The 19,264-nt window shown below is 45.9% G+C and overlaps 1 protein-coding gene across 1 annotated transcript in view; it reads right to left on the reverse strand.

The window, feature by feature from the left end:
* LTK (leukocyte receptor tyrosine kinase) overlaps positions 1–19,264 on the reverse strand; it is a 154,116-nt gene that overhangs the window by 31,279 nt on the left and 103,573 nt on the right. The window contains exons 11-21 of the mRNA XM_039534376.1: positions 19,036–19,137; positions 15,562–15,739; positions 14,955–15,105; positions 13,667–13,798; positions 12,570–12,726; positions 10,475–10,657; positions 9,964–10,062; positions 9,286–9,438; positions 6,249–6,359; positions 4,140–4,326; positions 2,913–3,003 (exon numbers count right to left, since the gene is read on the reverse strand). Of these exons, the coding sequence (XP_039390310.1) occupies positions 2,913–3,003; positions 4,140–4,326; positions 6,249–6,359; positions 9,286–9,438; positions 9,964–10,062; positions 10,475–10,657; positions 12,570–12,726; positions 13,667–13,798; positions 14,955–15,105; positions 15,562–15,739; positions 19,036–19,137 (1,544 nt within the window). The remainder of the gene's footprint in view (positions 1–2,912; positions 3,004–4,139; positions 4,327–6,248; positions 6,360–9,285; positions 9,439–9,963; positions 10,063–10,474; positions 10,658–12,569; positions 12,727–13,666; positions 13,799–14,954; positions 15,106–15,561; positions 15,740–19,035; positions 19,138–19,264) is intronic.

The following is a 19,264-nucleotide window of genomic DNA, read 5'->3' on the forward strand; positions in this document are numbered from 1 at the left end:
AGTAAAGGTTAAGAGCCACTGATTTAAAACAGCGTGTACTAATGGCATTGACAGATACAAACTGCAGGTGCAGGTCTGAGCAGGACGGTGTGGCCACTGCTGTGGAGGATGATATGGCTGCAGCTATCTGTGTGTGCAGACTGAGGGGACTCGCTGTCCGCTACTGAATGCAGGCTAGGCTGTGAGGGAGAACATGGCTACTGCCATTAGCAGTGTGGGCTTTGGAGGATGGAGCGGCATTTTGCTAAATGAAATAGACCATCCTTTGGGCCATCTACTACATTGGTGTGTGCACCATTTACAACAGGAGTATGTTCGATGTATTTTTTAAAGCTCTCTAGTCTACATCCACCCACTCTGTCAAAGCCCAACTCAGTGAAAGAAGGGACTGATGATACAGCCAGACCATGATGAACCCAGCTTCTGTGTGATGATTGCCCAATCTGGGCACTGTGAAATGATTTATGTGCACTCAGCCCATATGACCTTAAATAACACGCCCTCTCTCATCTACCATGTGGACATTGTATCATTTTCCAGAAGGAAGTACAGCAGATTCTCAGCAGTTTCATTTGCTGGGGGCTATGTGAATACCTGGGAAGGTTGCAGACAGGGCACTAACAGGGAGCAGTGCTTGCTCACTCACACAGAAGCTGGCCACAGTCTGGCCCTGGATCATTAAAACAGAAGCAATAAATAGCATCTGAATGTACTTTTTCCTCTCTTTTTACTTTTGCACGTCACTCAGGACTGTGAAGCTAGAGTAGATAGTTTCACTTGCACTGTTTAGTCAGTTTCAGTTCTGGGTTCTCACACTCGCTCAGGGTATGTCTACCCTGGAGTTAGACACCCACAGCTAGCCCATGCAAGCTGACTTGGGCTGTGACTGATGGGCTGTTTAGTTGCTGTGTAGACATTTCAGCTTGAGCTGCAGTGTGAGTTCTGGGACCCTCCCACCTCACAGGGTCCTAGCGCATGAGCTCCAGCCAGAGCCTGGACATCTACAGTGCAATTAAACAGCCCCGCAGCCAAGTCCCATTAGCCTGATTCAATTGGCACCAGCAAGCCCTGGGTTTTTAATTGCAGCCTAGACATATCCATGTCTTTACAGCACAGTTAGCTCGAGTTATAACTCGAGTGCTAACCCCAACTCAACTCACATTCTGTTAGCTTTTTTTGATACTGCTGCACATTGAAAGGATGTTTTCAGAGAACTATCTACAGTGACTCCAAGAGCTCTTTCTTGAGTGGTAACAGATAATTTAGACCCCATCATTTTATAGGGATAGTTTGGATTCCAATATGCGTTACTTTGCATTTATCAACACTGAATTTCATCTGCCATTTTGTTGCCCGGTCACCCAGTTTTGTGAGATCCTTTGTAACTCTTCACCATTTTGTTTTGGACTTCACTATCTTGAGTAATTTTATTTCATCTGCAAATTTTTCCACCTCACAGTTTACCCATTTTTCCAGATCATTTATGAATATCTTGAAGAGCACTGGTCCCAGTACAGAACCCTTGGGGACACCACTATTTACCTCTCTCCATTCCAAAAATTGACCATTTATTCCTACTCTTTGTTTCCTGTCTTTCCAGTTATTGATCTGTGAGACGATCTTCCCTCTGAGCCCATGACTGCTTACTTTGCTTAAGAGCCTTGGGTGAAGGACCTTGTCAAAGGCTTTCTAAAAGTCCAAGTACACTATATCCACTGGATCACCCTTGACCACATGTTTGTTGGACTGCCTCAAAGAATTCTAGTAGATTGGTGAGGCATGGTTTCCCTTTAAAAAAAGCTGTGTTGACTCTTCCCCCAAAAGTCGTGTTCTTCTAGGTGTCTGATAATTCTGTTCTTTCCTATAGTTTCAACCAGTTTGCCCGGTACTGAAGTCAGGCTTACCAGCCTATAATTGCCAGAATTGCCTCTGGAGCCTTTTTTAAAAAGGAGGTGTCTGGAGTATCAGTCACAAAGCCTGGAGTATCAGGAATTGCTGGAATTGATAGAATAATGTCTATGGGTACGTCTACACTTGGAGCTGGGGGTGTGATTCCCATCTCAAGGAGACATACCTGTGCTAGCTCTCATCAATCTAGCATGCTAAAATAGAGTGCAGCTGTGGCAGTGTGAGCTGTGGGACAGACTAGTCTCCCCGAGTATACACCTAGGGAATCTGAGGGCACCTACATAGGGCGCACTGCACTCTATTTTAGCATGCTAGCTTAATGAGAGCTAGCACGGGTATGTCTCCTCGAGCTGGGAATCACACCCCCAGCTCCAAGTGTAGACGAACCCTAAAGGTGACTTACATGACTATTACTTTACTGAAAGGCTCTCAGCAAACACCGTAAGTGCGGTTCAAACTCTGCTGGTATCAAATAGCAGAGCTCCCTCACTTCCGATTGACGCTAGCAGAGGATTTAGCACTTTGTTTTAATTGTAGCTAATATATTTTATATGGATGGGTGACTGAGATTCGTACAGCCTCCTCTTAGATGCAGTAGGAGCTCTCCCCCTGGAATTGGCAGCAGAGGCTGAGGGACGCACTCTTCTCTTCGTGTTCTGTCGTGCAGAGGCCTTTGACTCAATGGGTCCAGTTATTCCATTGAAATTAACGTAACAGTTCTCACCCCCATTAGAGCATCAGGTGTAGCCACTACAATGGCATGCTGCAAACAAGAACTGTTTATTTGCAATCTGCTGCTATTGTTACCTGGCTTAAAAATCAAAACAATAGGAAGCTCATAACTCCCACGTGTGACATTAGCAGCATGTGTAACACTGTTAACCATGCAGTATATGATGATTGTAACAATCAATTTCTATTTAGAACCTTTATATGGTAATATCACTCTCATGGGTATTCGCTACCGTACAGGAAAGATTAGGCCATTAGCTGTAAGTACTGACCTTGATAGCCACTTGAAGAGGGTTCGGATCCCCTGCAATTCCTACCACAGTCCCCTCATAAACCTCACCAAATGCACCATGCCCTAGGGCCCTGAAGGGAAGAGAAAAAGCAGGTATTACTGTGTCAAGTTGAGGAATAGGTTTTGGACCTGTTCTCGAAACTGGAATCCAGGGCAAAGCAATCAGTCCCAGACATGGCCTAGTATCAAAACATCCAGAATCACCTCTGGACCCATTCTGGTGCTATAATGTTGGACCTTCAGTGGTACTGAAAACATGGGAGTCTACTGCATGCTGACAAAGTAACTGCCTGAATCTATACTGGCACCAGCACCCTAGGATTTGGTGACAGATTTATCTATATAATAAGATTCGAGGAATGTCACTCGGTGCGTGACTCTGAAGCCTAGATGGTCTATTGAGTCAGTGTGAAGCAATGGAAGCAGCTACAAGCACAGTTTAGGGGTCTCTGTTCAGAATATCATTCTGTTACCATCCAATTTTTAAGTTCATTTTCACCTTTTTTACACGTGACTCCATGAATTACACCTGGGCAACAGCATGGGCTTTCAGCTACTAGCAATGATATTAAGGCTACAGCGAATCAGGGCGTCAGAGAGAGAAGGCTGTGGGCTGATATCTGAAGGTGAAGTAACAGAATAAATATAGGCAGTCAAATTTTGCCTGTACTCCCTATGCCCTCTTAACTGACATCAGCTGGATTGCAGGGGTCATGAGAGGAGTGTGATGTGAGTTTCTGTTCTGATGCAGAAAATGAAACGTTGCTCTGGACCTGGAAGAGATTTGTTGGGAGCCAGGCAGCCCCAGTAACCCAGGACTTCCCAAAAGTGTAAGGGAGGGAACAGTATGGGGAATCTTCTTGCTTCTACCTGGAAGCCAATCAGTCAATGGGACATGTGACTCATGAGTTCAAGTTAAACATGTGCTTCAGTCAGGGCCTAATTCTTACAAAATGGTGTCTTGAAGAACATAAAAGTGAGGCATAGGTGTTATAAGCAACTGTCATGAAAGCCCCATTTTGGCTGTACCATGCTGGACTGTGAGCTTTCCACGGTTAGTCAGCCAGCTAGCCCTCAGTCTCTTGTTCTCCATGCTCCATGGCACATTTTATACATTCAAACAAAATAAATGTGTGACCCTGCCACCTTAACCAAAGGCTACAACTCCTCTCCTGAATGAAGGAGCAGGCCCAGCAGCAAGCCTTACCGAAGCAGGGAGATGTTTTTCCGGGGGATCTCCTTCAGCTCGCTCAGTGTGGCAGCCTTCCCTGCAAAGCAGTAGTTAGGGTTGTAATCTGTCATGATAGTGGAGGTGCGGATTTTGCTCAGTTTATATTCTGGGCTCTGCAGTCGTGCTCTGGCTCCTTCCAGCTGCTGCTTTTTACGGTGATAAACTGTGGGAGCACACCACAAAAGAATAGAGGGTGAAATGTCAACATGTGGGTAGAGCAGAGGAAACAATGCCAACAGCACAGAGCAATCAACAACACAAAGAGACCAAGTCAGCAGTTATGAATCCAAGTAATATTTTTAAATTCTCAGCATCATCCCCATTCTCTCTCTTTGCAGCAACTTCTCCATCTTGAATGGGATACACGAGCATGGAGTATTGGCCATATGTAGGCTTGGGCTCCATCTCCCTTTCTCTGGAGCAACCTCCCCTGAACCAAGAAGCAAGAGGACTTGCTGTAACTCAACCAAGACAACAAAGCAAGTGGCCAATCAGACTGAGACCATGCCATTCCTTTGAATGAGTTCTATCTTTAACCAGTGGTCATGACAGCAGTCTATGGATTAGTGGCTGCTAAAGGAGGGCCTGCTTAGTGATCTAGTGGTCTTTCTAAGTGGTTTTCTCCCCAGAAGGAGCAAGGCCAGAGCAGTCCTTGCTCATGTGGCTACTATTGTGCCCAGCTCTTACAAGGGCCAGGCAAACGGTGATGTTTCTTGCTGGCTCCCCATGACTTGACTTATGCAAGGGTAGAACACAGTCTGGTCCCAATTATTAGCAGCAGCAGCAATAATGTGGTCTGCAGGCAGACTAGTCTTCCTCTGGCTTTGGCTGGTAGTCATCAGTCTCCTGGCTGAAGCCCCTCTCAATTCCCCATCAGTCCCATGGTTAGCAGAATGTAGCTTTAAGGTGGGCTCCCTTCTTTCAGTGAGGCCAACTCAGAGGCTGGTAAAAGTCAGGTTGGGGACAGTGGGTTTGAGCAGTGTTGCAATATTAATGACAAAATGGACTATTCTGCCCAGCACCCCACTTTCAAGGCCTTAACAAAGAAACTTTTGGGGTTGAGGACAGACGGGTCAACTGAGCAATTCCTGGTGGAGGGGGAAGGCTGACAGGCCTCCGCTCCACTCCAGGGACTTTGCCCTTCTCCTGTGGACCCCAAAAGTCATTGCATCATCGTAAAACCCAGAGCTCAGCATGTTAGTGGACACTTGGCCATCATTGCTGCACCAGCAGAGATTCCAACTGGAGACACGTGAGATCCTGCTTTGTCTCCCTTTCCCTTGTGTATTCCTTTTTGCCCTGCTATTTTATCTCCTGTCCTGTCTCTCTCCTTCTCTCTTGGCTTTCCATTTGATCCTGAGGTCAACTGTACCACGCAGTATAAGTACAATGAAACAAGACAGTCCAACCAGCTCTGTCCAGCCTGAGAGAGACTGGTGAAGGAGAGGGGACCAGCCCAGCCTGATGATGTCCCAGACCAGAAGAGGAGCTTGAGCCCAGGGCAAATGGTGTTTTGGCCAACCCACCAATCTAGAGCATCTGCCTGGGACTGACCTGTCACCCAGAATCCTGGCAGCATCAGCAAAAGCTGTATTTCTCCCACCTTTATTATCTTATCTCTTCTCCTCCTTGGGTCCGTCTATTTGTCAAAAGCAGGACAGGCCACCACCCTCCCCATCTCGGAACAGCAACAGAACTAACTCTTTCCTCTCCATCAAGACCGGTTGTCTGGTGAAATGAAAGAGACTATCTCTTTTAAAAGGCACTTTTAATAGATTTTGGTCCAGTCTTTTTTACATAATCATTCAATTTCAAACTGCTTTATAACTTATTTTAGCTCTTTCTCTCATGTGTATCCTAACCAATAAATCTCCAAACTTTAGCATACATTTCTTAGTCTGTTTGGCATGGAATGAAGCAAACCAAGGTCTCTATATACCAAACTCTGACCTTTGCTTAACAGTTTAACTCTGGACAGTGACAGGGTCATGGTAACGCTATTGACTCTTTGGGCACATATAGTCCATATAGATTAATACAAGAGCAGGAATGAGTATATTAATACAAGCCAAAGATGTTCCTTACCAATGGATAGGCTGCCACAAGCCAGAGCCATTCCAAGCACTACAATCACAGTAACCACAGCTAGGAGGAGCGGAAGAGGAAGGTGTCCCTCTGGGATGGGGCTGTGAGGAACTGGCCAAAAGAAAGACACAGACACATTAACCACCAGACAACCACAGCCCCATTAAAGAACCTCTCCCGCCATGGTTCCCCTCTTCCAAAAAATAATATGATAACTGTGGTGAAGAACCATCATGTGCATGTTAAAGCAAATTCCATTAGGGTCCCAGGAGTCATAAACACTCATAAATCACTGTTCAACCAATGTAATTATCTAAACACGAACAGCTTAAAACAAACATATCCCTTATTCTGTTCTTCAGGTTCCAGATAGATGGAAAATAGCACTGCCCACTAGCTGGAATTCCCCTATGGAAGCTCAATGTCTTAGAGTTGCAAGACAGTGTTAGAAAAGAATGATGAATATCAGTCAAACAGGTATTAACTGGTATGAAAAGAAGGGGCCAAATTCATCTCTAGTGTAACTCCATGTGATTCAGTCATTCTATTTGGTGGTGTTACACCAGATATGTGTTTAACCCAAGATGTTTACTGATAAATAAGGCTGCAAGTTTGCCATGGAGGTCACAGAAGTCACAGATTCCATGACTTTCCAGGACCTCTGTGACTTCTGCAGCAGCCAGTGCAGCTGGCCCAGGGGCTGCCCGTGGATCCCGGCCAATGGAAGCTGTGGAGCCGGTGCTTGGGGTGGGGGCAGTGTGCGGAGCTAGGAGCTGAGGTAGGGACATGTCACCACTTCCAGGGAGCTGCAAGGAGCTGGGTAGGGACTCTGCCTGCCCTGCCACCCCCCAGCACCAGCAGGGGTCCCGGGCCGCCTGCTGCTGCCAGCCCCCCTGCCCAGCACCTGCAGCATCCCCCTAGGCCACCCCCCCAAGCATCCGCAGTGCCCCCGGGCCATCTCCCCCAGCACCCATGGCGCCCCCTGGGCCACCACCCCCAGCACCTGCGGTGCCCTCTGGGCCACCCCCCCACAAGCACCCACGGCAACCCCCAAGACATCCCTCCCCCCAATATGTAGTCAGGGAATATAGTACAAGTCATGGACAGGTTATGGGCTGTGAATTTTTGTTTACTGCCCATGACTTGTCCATGACTTTTACTAAAAATACCCGTGACTAAAATGTAGCCTTACTGATAAAACAATCCCTTCTGAAAATGATCATTTGTCCTGTATCTCCATTGGGGAACTTTCAGCTGCAAAGTTATCTCAGAATGCATTGTCTGCTTGTCAGATGAATTTACACTGCACTCTTTTACAGATGTCATGCTTTCAACCCAAACAACATTGAATTTTTGAGGCTGTGGGGTGGTGCAACTCATCCTAGTGTGCAAGGAGATGGTGTCCGGAGTTTTTAGTCCGATCTACTCCCAACACTCCTCATAATCCTGCATCTCCAGAGTGAAATCTAGAAAGATGTCTTCCCCTTCTTCTCCAAAGATGGGTGCTCACTCCCATCTAGGCTCCCCTTTCCATCTAAGCAGACTCTCTGGCTCATCCCCCATTTCTTGACCTAATGAGGCATGAACACCAGAAGAAGCACAGCTAAGTGGGTAGGCCAAACCGGCAGCTTGATGGCAGAAAGAGCCTATTACTAGTAATGGGCAAAACTCAGAAGGTTTGGCTCAGATAAGCACCTACAAGTTTGACTTCTTATCCACAGCTAATCCTGAAGTATATCAGCACAGGCTTTCATATGATTTCTGTAAAAAGATGATTTTCTGCTATATGATTGCTGGTACTTCCTACTTCTGTCTGAGCTGGGAATACTGGCAAGACAGAATCCCTCAATGCTCTGGCACATCTGATCCCAGTTCCAGCTGGAAAACATAGGTCCAGGGGGGCCTGAGAATGATCAATCCTTTGTATAAAAACCTAACTAAAACCTTTTTCCAACCTCATGAGATGATTCCATTTTCAGTCTCCCACAGACACAAAAATGACCGTTTGTGCTTGCAGAAAGTGCGTGAGCCAGACAGCAAGTTAAATTTGAAATCTAACTCTTCTGCTCTGTCCTCTAAGATGGGGGTTCTCAGTCTTTTTCTTTCTGAGCCCCACCCCCAGCATGCTATAAAAACTCCACGGCTCACTTTGTGTCACAACAACTGTTCTTCTGCATATCCAGTAGATTAAAAGCTGTATTAAATTATCGTTAGGGAGTTACACACAACACATATATAATATATAAAAAGAAAAGGATAATATAGGTACAAAAATTAAAAACTGAATATTATTTTTATTTTCCTTACTCAGTGTGAAACTTGTTGCTGACCCACATGCTGGGTGGCTCGCTGAGGTGAGTCAGGGGGTGGAGGTGGAACACCCCACAAGCCTCGCCACCCAGGGCTGCATTCCAAGCACCGCTACCTGGGGCTGAAGCCCTGTTTATTTTGGGAGACCCCCAGAAACCTGATTGCAGCCCCCTAGGGGGCTGTGGATCCCCAGTTGAGAACTGCTGCTCTAAGACTTTACAATGAGGGAACATTGTCTAGTAGTTATAGTAGAAGAATGGCAGTCAGAAGATCTTTGGTCCATCCCAGCTATGCGGCAAATGTCTTAACCTCTCTGGGCCAGACTTCCAAAAATATTTAGGCACCTAAAGATGCAGATAGGCACCTGGTCAGATTTTCACCCACTAACCAAGTCAGACACATAGCTCTCGCTGATTTGAATAGAATTTAGGCCCTTAACTTGCTTAGGTGCTCTTGAAAATCTCACTAGGTACCTACCTATGTCTTAGTGCCTTTGAAAATCTGTCCCTCTGTCTCGTTTGCCTGCTTGTAAAATGTAGATAATACCCAGCTCCCAGAGATGCTGGGAGGATTAAGTTGTTTAATGTTTGAAATATCTCTGATGGCAGGCAATAGAGAGGAACGATATCATTATTTATGAGTCAAGTATCTTTACCTTGAGGAGCTGGAAGGAGGGGAGATGCAAAGAAGACAGAAGAAATTCTGAGTATAAAGCTCCACCTATTACCTATGCAGGTGACGTTATCACTGGCCAGCACGGCTCCCATCTCACAAATGCAGATCGGCAGAGTGGTGTCAAGATGCCGCTTGCAGTTGCCCGAGTGGCAGTGGCTGCAGTTCAGGTAGACCTGAATCTCCGCCTCCCCGTGACTCTCCATGGCTGAATGAGAAGGAGCCAGATGGAACAGAAGGATTTAATTTATCTTCTCCCACGTTGTAAAGGTAGAAAGCAAATGCAGGAGGCTGTAGTGCCAGTCTCCCTACTTAAGAAAACACACATCCCAACATAACACAGTACAGACATCACCCATTTGAGGAGTGCCAGGAGAAGTGAATGAGTACTGGCACTGAAATTCACCTCCCAAAAGCATGACCCCTTTGGATTAACCTTGAGGTGTGATGGGGAAGAGGGATGGGGTAGGCCAGGACTGAATACATATAACTGTACCCGAAGATTGGTGTCACCTCTCAGCCTAGGAGAGAGTTGTAGGGGGAAAATCCTCAGCTAGTGTAAATTGTCATTGAAAGCAATGGAACTATGACAATGTACATTACCCGAGGATCTGCATCATAGAGTACATGTATGTGTGGAGGTTATGGAAAGGGACAGAAGGAAGGAGAGGAGAGACAGGAGGTAAAGGGGAGGCAGAGACAGTGGTGGGAGAATAGAAAAAGTGTGCTTTACCTGCCAGGGGATGTAGGAACATCTCCCCAGCTGGATTCACAAAGGAAACACCATCCTGCCCATCAGCTGTGATATCATCAACATCTGATACATGCCCACCTGGAAAAAAAGAGAGGTGTTACCATGTGCAAGTGCTGAACAGCAGCAAAGGTGAGGTGGCTACAAGATGTGGGGTCCCCCCTCTTTGCATTGGTCTCTTGAAGTATGGAGTTCCATTGGGACTTGCTAGTGAAATAATGTGTTTATCTCTTGTCCTCAAAGAGGACAATGAAATCATTCATCCCAGACCCATCAGGGCTGGCAGAACCCTTCAATCAAAAAGTATCCGTCTTGGTTCAACTTGGTGCAAATAGGTTAGTTTTTAACAGAACGAATCATCATTAAATGGACCATTCCCTCTAGACAGGTCAAAGGCAGGCTAAAGGATGGCTAAATATCCTTGCAGATAAAGAGCAATGTTCCCAGTCCCTACAGTCTCCATTCCCCTAAATGACAGGACAAACAGACCTACCTTTGTAGCCTCCACCTCCCCCGCCAGATGTACAAGCTCCTCCTCCTCCACCAAAACCACCTGAGGTGGCCCACTGGAGTTTGGCTAATGACTGGGGACAGGCCTGGCCTCCCTCTCCACCTTCCAGGAGGGACTTCCCAGTCTGAGGAAACAGGGTGGTGTCTTTCCAGCCACCACCTCCACCTGCAGAAAAAAAGAGAGAGAAAATCAGGTGAGCAGGTTATGGGCAGAGTGAAGTCAGGGAAAGTGTGTGAAAGGAGAGAAAATATCCCTTATGAGTTGTCTAAGATGTACCTGCATTCAAGTTACCCCCTTCACCAAGGGAGTGAGGATGTCCATCAATGCAGCTTGCACAATAAAAACCCAGTTCAGGGTCTACATTATCTGTTGTTAAGCTAGCTGTGAAAAGCACTTGCTAACTACACATACTGGTGTCCAACACTTTAAAAAGTGATGGGGCCGTGGCCCCCTGGCCCCGGCGCTCCTGACCCTTGCCACAGCATAAGCCTCCGGCATCATCAGTATTGACATGGATGGTGGTCGTGCTGTGATCAGAGAAGTCTCTTTTGTCATAGCCAAAGAAACAGCTGGTCTTGACGGCCTCTGGGACGGCATGAGAGTCAATAGCTCAGGTCTCGCTGTATGAGCCACTATCAGAGAGTGACAAGCTGTACCATCAGTACCAGGCTGACCTTGTGGAAGAATCCTGGTGCCTGATCTTCGAGGAACCTGATCATGACATTTTTTGTATGTTTCTGAGGCCTGGAATGCTCTGAAGCCCAGTGATGGGGACCTCTGATGACTTTTATCTGCAGGCAAAGCTGGGGGAGCATTCCAGGAAGGAGTCATGGAAGAGCTTCCCTTGGATGATTACAGTGGTTCTGACACCAGTCTAAATGCTGCCTTGTTGTAATGAAGGCAGTCCTTTCTCAGCTCTTCTGTCCTGGTCTTCAAGGTGCAACAAATGGAGCACCTGTCTCTAACACGGCCCTCCCCTGAGCACTTGAGACAGTGCAAATTACTGTTGTTGACAGAGATGGACTTCCAACAACCCGAGTAAGGTTGGAAACCCAGAGGCTTTGGCATAGGCTTCCCAGATAGTAGACAATGCCAATACCTGACTGTAGAAAATTGAACTAAAACAAAATGAAAAATGAAAAAACAAACAAACAACAAATGATGAAAAAGAGACCACTAGCTAAATAGCCAAGCAGCAATATGTTTGTTCACAGGGAACAAAGACTTGTTTCAAGACTGAGCTTTATATGTTTATGGGGAGGATGGCAGAATGAATTTGTCTACAAAGTTATATGGCCCATCCACATCTGCCATTAGCAAATATCTCCAATGGCCAGAGATGGGACACTAGATGGGGAGGGCTCTGAGTTACTACAGAGAATTCTCTCTCGGGTGTCTGACTGGTGGGTCTGGACCACATGTTCAGGAGCTAACTGATCACCATATTTGGGATCAGGAAAGAAATTTCCCCCAGGTCAGCTTGGCATAGACCCTTGGGCTTTTGTTGCTTTCCTCTGCGGTTTGGGGCATGAGTCACTTGCTGGTCTGCCCTAGAGTAAACTGTGGATTCTCTGTAACTTGCCAAGATTTGAGGACATCAGTAACTCAGCCAGAGGTTATGGGCCTATTTCTGGAGTGGGTGGCTGAGGTTCTGTGGCCTGTGATGAGCAGGAGGTCAGACTAGATAATCATGATGATCCCTCTGGCCTTAGAGTCTATGAGTTTATGAGTAAGACACTCTGACCATGACCATGGATGGTAAAAAGGAACTGGAGGAGAGGTGGGGTGGTTCTGAATTTTATACTCTTGTTGGGAGCAGAAGGAGCTAGGAGATGGGTGGGGCCACCTCTATGGGTATGCTAGGGAAAACTGTCTGGCACCAGTGCACAGGACATGCACATATCTACAGTGTAATGGACATATGAAAGCACTTGAAGAAGAACCATTCATGTCTGAGTGGGTTACTCCCACAGAAAAGTTAATACGAATCAAAAGGATTTGTGTTGCTTAATGTCTGCAGGTCAGTTTTGTGTGTTCAGCCATCAAATCCAGACCTTGTATTGCTCCAGGGCCTCACCTGCTGCCCCAGTTCTCCCATTGACTCCAGGGACTGCTGTGTTGTTCTCAAACTGCTCAAGGAGTGCATCATCCAGGGAGCTGTCCTGATCCCTCAGGTATGCCTTCCCCCCTCCTCCTGCAGCGATGAGCAATGGTTCGAAAACCCCATCCTTCAGCTGCTCAAGGACAAATACAAGTCAGTACACAGAACAGTTGAAAGGTGCAGCAGGCTCAAAACCATCCGATACCAGAAAACCCTTCAACCTCTCAGATGAGAGAATCCACCTAATTCATTGCATCAATAAGCATAAAAACAGCTCATACAATAGTGGCCACAGCCCAGAGCAACACTACAGATTGTTTCCTGACACCATTATTCAGGGCAGTCTGCCAACCGTGACAAGTATCTGAGGCAGGTCCAATTAAACACCAGTTGTTGAGGCTGGACCAGTCCCAGTGTTAAGCAGCAGACCCTGGTTTGATTTCCCATCCTGGTATTGTTGCTTGGGCTGACAGTGCTGACAGGGGCGGCTCTAGAAATTAGGCTGCCCCAGGCAGCGGTGTGGCGCGCCGCGCTCTCTCTCCCCGCGGCGGTCCTCTTCCTTCCCCTCGGCTCCGCTCGCGCAGGCCCACCCCACCGGAGCCCCGGAGCGACCTGCCGCAGGCATGACCGGGGGAGCCACCGCTCGCGGGCGGCGGCGGCGGGCGGCTCGCCGGTTCGCGGCGGGGCAGGCTCGCTTGAGCGTCCCTGCCCAGGAGGGCCGAGCCGGGCCGCCGGGGCCCCCCCTCCGCGGTGCATGCCTCGCGGCCGTCCGTCGTCCGCAGCTCACCGACCCTCCATGCGCCCCGCAGGCGCGGCTAGGCCCAGCCTGCCTGCCGCCTAGCTTGGCGCGCCTAGGCAACTACAGCTTTGCTGGTGTGGGAGTGCTGAGCAGGCAGTAGCTAGCAGGTGACTGAAATGAGGGGGAATGAGGAATTTGCATTTCTGTAAAACATTCCGTCCCTTCCTTCAATTCCCTGAAACAGCTGATAGCAGCATATCACATGATCACTAGTGAAAGCTAGCTCTTCTCCTGGACGCTGTCCAGAAGGGGATTGGAAAGAGGGAAGACTTACTCTAAAGATGAAGGTGGCTCCTCCACCCCCACCCCCTCCTCCAGCCCAGTCCTTCAGATCCTTTTTGAGTTTGTAATCTTCTTCAATGAGAGACGACTCTCCCAGGCAGATCTTCTGGGTCTGAACATTCCCCTGAAAGGAGACAACAGATGCAGTTAGAGACCAACACCGTCTAGTCTTCATGCACAGATCTGTACACGTAGTATGTGTTCTCCTTGTGGAGGGACCACTCGCTTGGTAAGTGACCTGTCCCTTGGCCTCTGACAAGCTTCTCCTGAGCTGGGAACATGTCACATGTGCAAGTGACATAAGAAAGGCTCACAGCAGAACCAGAGAAAGGCAATGAGCCCATATTATTTTTATTATTAATAACAAATGCTAATACATTGCACCTCTAGAGCTCCTTACATTCCAGGATCTTAAAATGCTTTCTAATTACTAATTAAGTCTCAAAATACTGCTATTCGATAGGTCAGTGTTATTGGTACTCATTGTTCTGATGAGGAAATGCAAGAACAGAGAGATGAGGTGATTTTCACAAGGTTGAACAATGAGTCAGTGGCAAGGCTGGGAATAGAACCCAGGAGTCCTAGCTCCCCATTCCCTGCACAAAGCACTAGACTACACAGAGAAAATACAGAAAAATTATTTCGCAGCTTGGATTTTTTTGAGGACACTGAGCTACACACATCTTTGGAGTTTGTTCTTCCCTATGTTTCTTTGTGTTCGCAGAGAATATTGGAGTCAATGGAAAGACCCCTATTGACTTTAACAAGCTTTGGATCCAGCTGTAAGATTGTGAGCCCTTCAGGGCTGGGGCCACTTCTTACTATATCTGTCTAACACAATGGGGCCGTGATCTCAACAGGGGCCTTGAGTAATGATCTCAAATCCTGGCAGGCCTGATAAAATCCCTACTGTGGAGAAATGCTGTTTGCGATCAGGAACATGCAGCTCAGACCTAGCAGCTGGCTGTGACTGCCCTGTTAAAGCAAGTGAAAGGGGCAGCTTTTTATTTTGAACACCAGGATTTTAAAGCAGAGTTTTATGCTTGTGCTTTTGGAGGACTCTTTTCATTTCAGATTTCCTTGTATTTATTTTCAGAAGATTCTTTTTAGCTCAGCTCATTGGTTCCTCCCAATTCCCTTTCTGAGTTTTACTCGCTCAAGTCTGGGACTCCTCCCCTTCATCACCAGTACAGCCAAACGCTAAACCCACTCACTGAGGGGTTCTGCAGCTTATCTGTAATGTGGTTCTGCCCAGTGACAAGTGTGTGTGTGTCCCTCACCCCTGGGCAGGCATCCTCCCCCTGCTGCCCCACCAAGATGTAGAGGAGCTCATCTTTCTCCAGCTGGAAGATGGCCGAGATGAAGACCCCATGCGATCTCTTCTTGTGGTTCTTGGCTCCTTTCCCTCCGGCTGCTCCATACGCAGATATTCTGAAAAAGAAAGGAAGCAGTTAGAGAGACAGAAACCTTACACCCACAGCCCAAAGCAACTCGAGCCATGAGCTCCCCATGCCAATGCTTGGCATGGTCACAACCCCAAAGTGACTCCATTCCTGAGCTCCCTACAGCCAGTTCTCTAACACCGTCAGAACCCCAAAATGAGTTCCCTCCAGACAGCACCCCTACAGTCCCACAGCCTCAAGGCCATTCCAGTCCTGAGCTCCTCACTGTCAGTACTACATCACTCCTCCCAATAACTCCTCACTTACATTGTTCCTGAACCATAACTCTCCACTGTGACTCCTGCTGGCTCTGAGGTACTCACATTTACCCTACACTCAGCCACTCCCAACAGATGTTGTTGCACTAAAGGGTATACATGTGCTATGGTAAGTGCGAGTTGCTAGCTGACTGCCTCTCTGGTCCCCAGCATACACCGACACTCACAAGTATTGGTTTGTTGCTGGCACTCTCCACACTTGCACCCCTCGGAGTGGTCCCTCTTTCTCTACAGTCACTGAGACGTTGGTGTTGTAATAGGCGCTGTCGCACTGTGCTTGAGTTGGTCCTCGGCGACCACTGGCACCACAGGTTGTGAACCACCAAAGAACATTAGGCACATTTCCTGTGACAAAAACAGTGAGAGTTGAGCATAGAGATGTTAGCCTCCCTTTCATAGTCAGACACAATAACCACACAACCCCGCCGTAATCACAGGGCAAATGACATTGAAATGCAGCAACTGTTCCTGTTGATACATGTTTCTGTAAATTCCTTGGTGACTAACCTAGGAGATTCATGAAAAAAACAAATTTCACATCACACCCCATTCGGTGATGTTAATTTAGATACAAGACAACTATAAGCCAATATCTGCCTTGGGCAGGGTTTTTAAACCATCACACACATTAATTCTGTCAAATCTATACATCAAAGTTTTCATTAACATAGTTATAACTACACACAAATACTGTGTTAAAAGACCATGAAGGTTGCAAAGTCAAGGACTCCGAAATTAGGAAATTCCTGAATTATTAAGGTTGCCTGTAACACCTTAATTCAGCCCCCTTGTGCGTATGCATTATGATACAAACTTTACTTACCTGATCACATACAGGTTTTTTTTTCCATAGAACCCCTGCCTCATGCAGAGCACAGCATGAGTGGTGCTCTTGGGATGAATCAGAGCTGTATAGTGAAGGAGGCTGTTGGCTGTAGGGTCCCTGATTAATTTGTTGTAGAAGTTGGAAGGTGTACAGTGAATGAGGAGGGGGATTGCAAGAAGAGAAAGGATGGTTGCATAGACTCATAGAACTGTAGGACTGGAAGGGACCTCACTAGTCCAGTCCCCTGCACTGAGACAGGACTAAGTATTATCTAAGCCCATCCCTGACAGGTGTTTGCCTAACACCTAAACCTATAATAGAGATTCCAAAACTTCCCTAGGTAATTTGTTAGCTACGGTGCTTAACTACCCTGACAGTTAGGAAGTTTTTCCTAATGTCTAACCTAAATCTCCCTTGCTTCAATTTAAGCCATTACTCCCTGTCCTGTCCTCAGTGGATAAAGAGAAAAATGTATCACCTTCCTCTTTATAACAATCTTTCATGTACTTGAAGACTGTTATCATGTCTCCCCTCAATCTTCTCCTCTTCAGACTAAATGAACCCATTTTTTCAATCTTTCATTGTAGGTCATGTTTTCTAGATTTTTAATCATTTTTGTTGCTCTTTTCTGGACTTTTCCCAATTTGTCCACATCTTTCCTGAAGTGTGGTACCCAGAACTGGACACAGAACTCCAGTTGAGGCTTATCAGTGCTGTGTAGAGTGTAAGAATTACTTCTCGTGTCTTGCTTACAACATTCCTGCTAGTACATCCTGGAATGATGTTCGCTTTTGGTGGTGATGAATTGTGTGTTCATTTTCTATGTGCCTGATTTGATAAACCTGGGGGTATAATTTGCAGAAATGTTGAGCACTCACAGTTGCAACCCTAGTCAATGGGAGCTGTACTTTCAACCTATGAAGTGCCATATAATCCTAAGTACTCTGAAAAATCAGATCCTAGTCATCTCAAATTTGGCACCTGAAATTAATGGATATTTTTATCTTAATCTCCCTATGCCTCAGCTCCCCATCTGTAAAATGGGGATAATAATTGCTCCTCACCTCACTGGGGTGTGGTAAAATTAAATTTATTGATATTTATGAAAAACTCAGATATCATAGTGATGAATGCCACAGAAAAGCCTACAAGGAAATTAACAATTCTGTCTTCAATGCAAGGTTTGAATACTGTGCAGTAAATGTGGTTGTAGTCAATAAAACAAAATTATATGAGCACAGGCCATCCTGTGCACTGAATGAGGCAGGAGGCCTATGGAAAAAATAGTATGTGATCATGTAATAAAAGACTGTATCATAACTCATATACACAAGGGAGCTGAATTAAGGTTTCATAGGCAACCTTAATTCTGACATTTCCTAACTTTTGAGTCCTTGACTTTGAAATCTTAATGTTCTTTTAACATAGTTTTTGTGCATAACTACTGTATAACTATGTTAATAAAAACCTTGATGTATATATGTGTGACAAAGTGAATGTATTTGATTATTTTAAAACCCTGCAGAAGGCAGATATTTCTGAAACATTGACTGGCTTATAATTGTCTTGCTTCTAAACAAATATTGCTAACATTATTGAATGGGGTGTGATGTGACATTTGTTTGTTTATGAATCTCTTAGTATAGTCACCAAGAAACCCACAGAAACATGTCTCAACAGGAACAATGGGGCAGCTCACACCCCTCAGAAGTATTATTCCAGGCTTTTGCAAACTCAAGCAAACAGCACTGCATTGGTTTGCACCTGATTCTTGCTTTCTGGATTTTCATTGCAACATTAAAGACTAAACCCAACATTTTTATTTAAGACGAAAGATTTGATTCTGAAGCATGATTCCGAGGTCATGGATAGGCAACAGAATCACCAAATTATGAAATACAGGGGCCTTGTATATAAGATAGTGACTGTTTACATGTCTGTTTAATTCCAAAGGGGACCAGAGAGGCAGAATATTGGGTGGCTAATAAAAAATCTTATTTCAAGTAAAAAGTCCAATCCTGCTCCCACTGAAGTTATTTTGGACTTCAGTTGGAACAGGACTGGACTCAAAACCCGCTAATAATATTTTTTTTTAAAAGAGGAGCGTGATGCAATGTTTGCATCTGTTTGTGGATTCTTTGCAAGAGCCCTTGGTATGGTCTAAGCACCATAGGAATTCTTGTATATACTATTTTTACAAGAAGAGCATATTGTCTGCATATTTTTATGGCTATATAGAAAATACCAGTCATTCTGATGATTCCGTTGGGCCTAATACTACAAGATGCTGATCATCTCCTGAAAGGTGCTGAGCTCCTTCAACTCCCATTGAAGTTGCTGGAAATTGGTTGTGTTCAGCACCTCACAGAAGGTGATCGGGACTTAATCAGGCCCTTTGTGTTTAACCATATGATTATTTAACCTCTATCTGGGTATGCATTGACTAGAAATGATGAGTCCACTAGTTAGATTAAAATAAGAGCTGATCCAGACTTTTTGGTGTTGCTTCTACTTCCATGCTCTGGTTGGTGTCAGAAAAATAACTTGAAAACACTCAATTTCTGGCCCAGTTTACCAGATTCAGGAGTCTGGATAAAGCAATAAGGATGGGCTGTTGCAAGGACTACTTACCAGGGACTGGGATCTGGTATGGAAATGTCTATCTGAGTGAGAGACAGAGCTCAAGTATGGACCATCTGCCTGAGACACAAGGATCCAGTAATTAACTATGGGAATTTCTATCTGCAAGGCAGGAACTTGATCCAGGACCATCTATTTTACTCAGGAGTCAGGGCTTCAGTATGGAGCTATCTACCTGAAAGGGAGGGCTCTTCCAGTGGGTTCAACAGAGTCTCATCCATGATACTGATTTCCCGTGGGTATTGGTGCTTTCCAGCAGAATGGCTTTGTCTTCTTCCTGTCACCATGTGTGGGATGGTTTAGAAAGAGATGGGGGCAAAAAAGAGAGAGACTTTCAACCAAACTGCAGATAAATAAATCAGGCACAATCCTTTTATTTAAATAAAAAAGTCCCTTTTGCAAGG

This window comes from Mauremys reevesii, linkage group 4 (assembly GCF_016161935.1).
Source record: "Mauremys reevesii isolate NIE-2019 linkage group 4, ASM1616193v1, whole genome shotgun sequence".
NCBI classification, from domain to species: domain Eukaryota; kingdom Metazoa; phylum Chordata; order Testudines; family Geoemydidae; genus Mauremys; species Mauremys reevesii.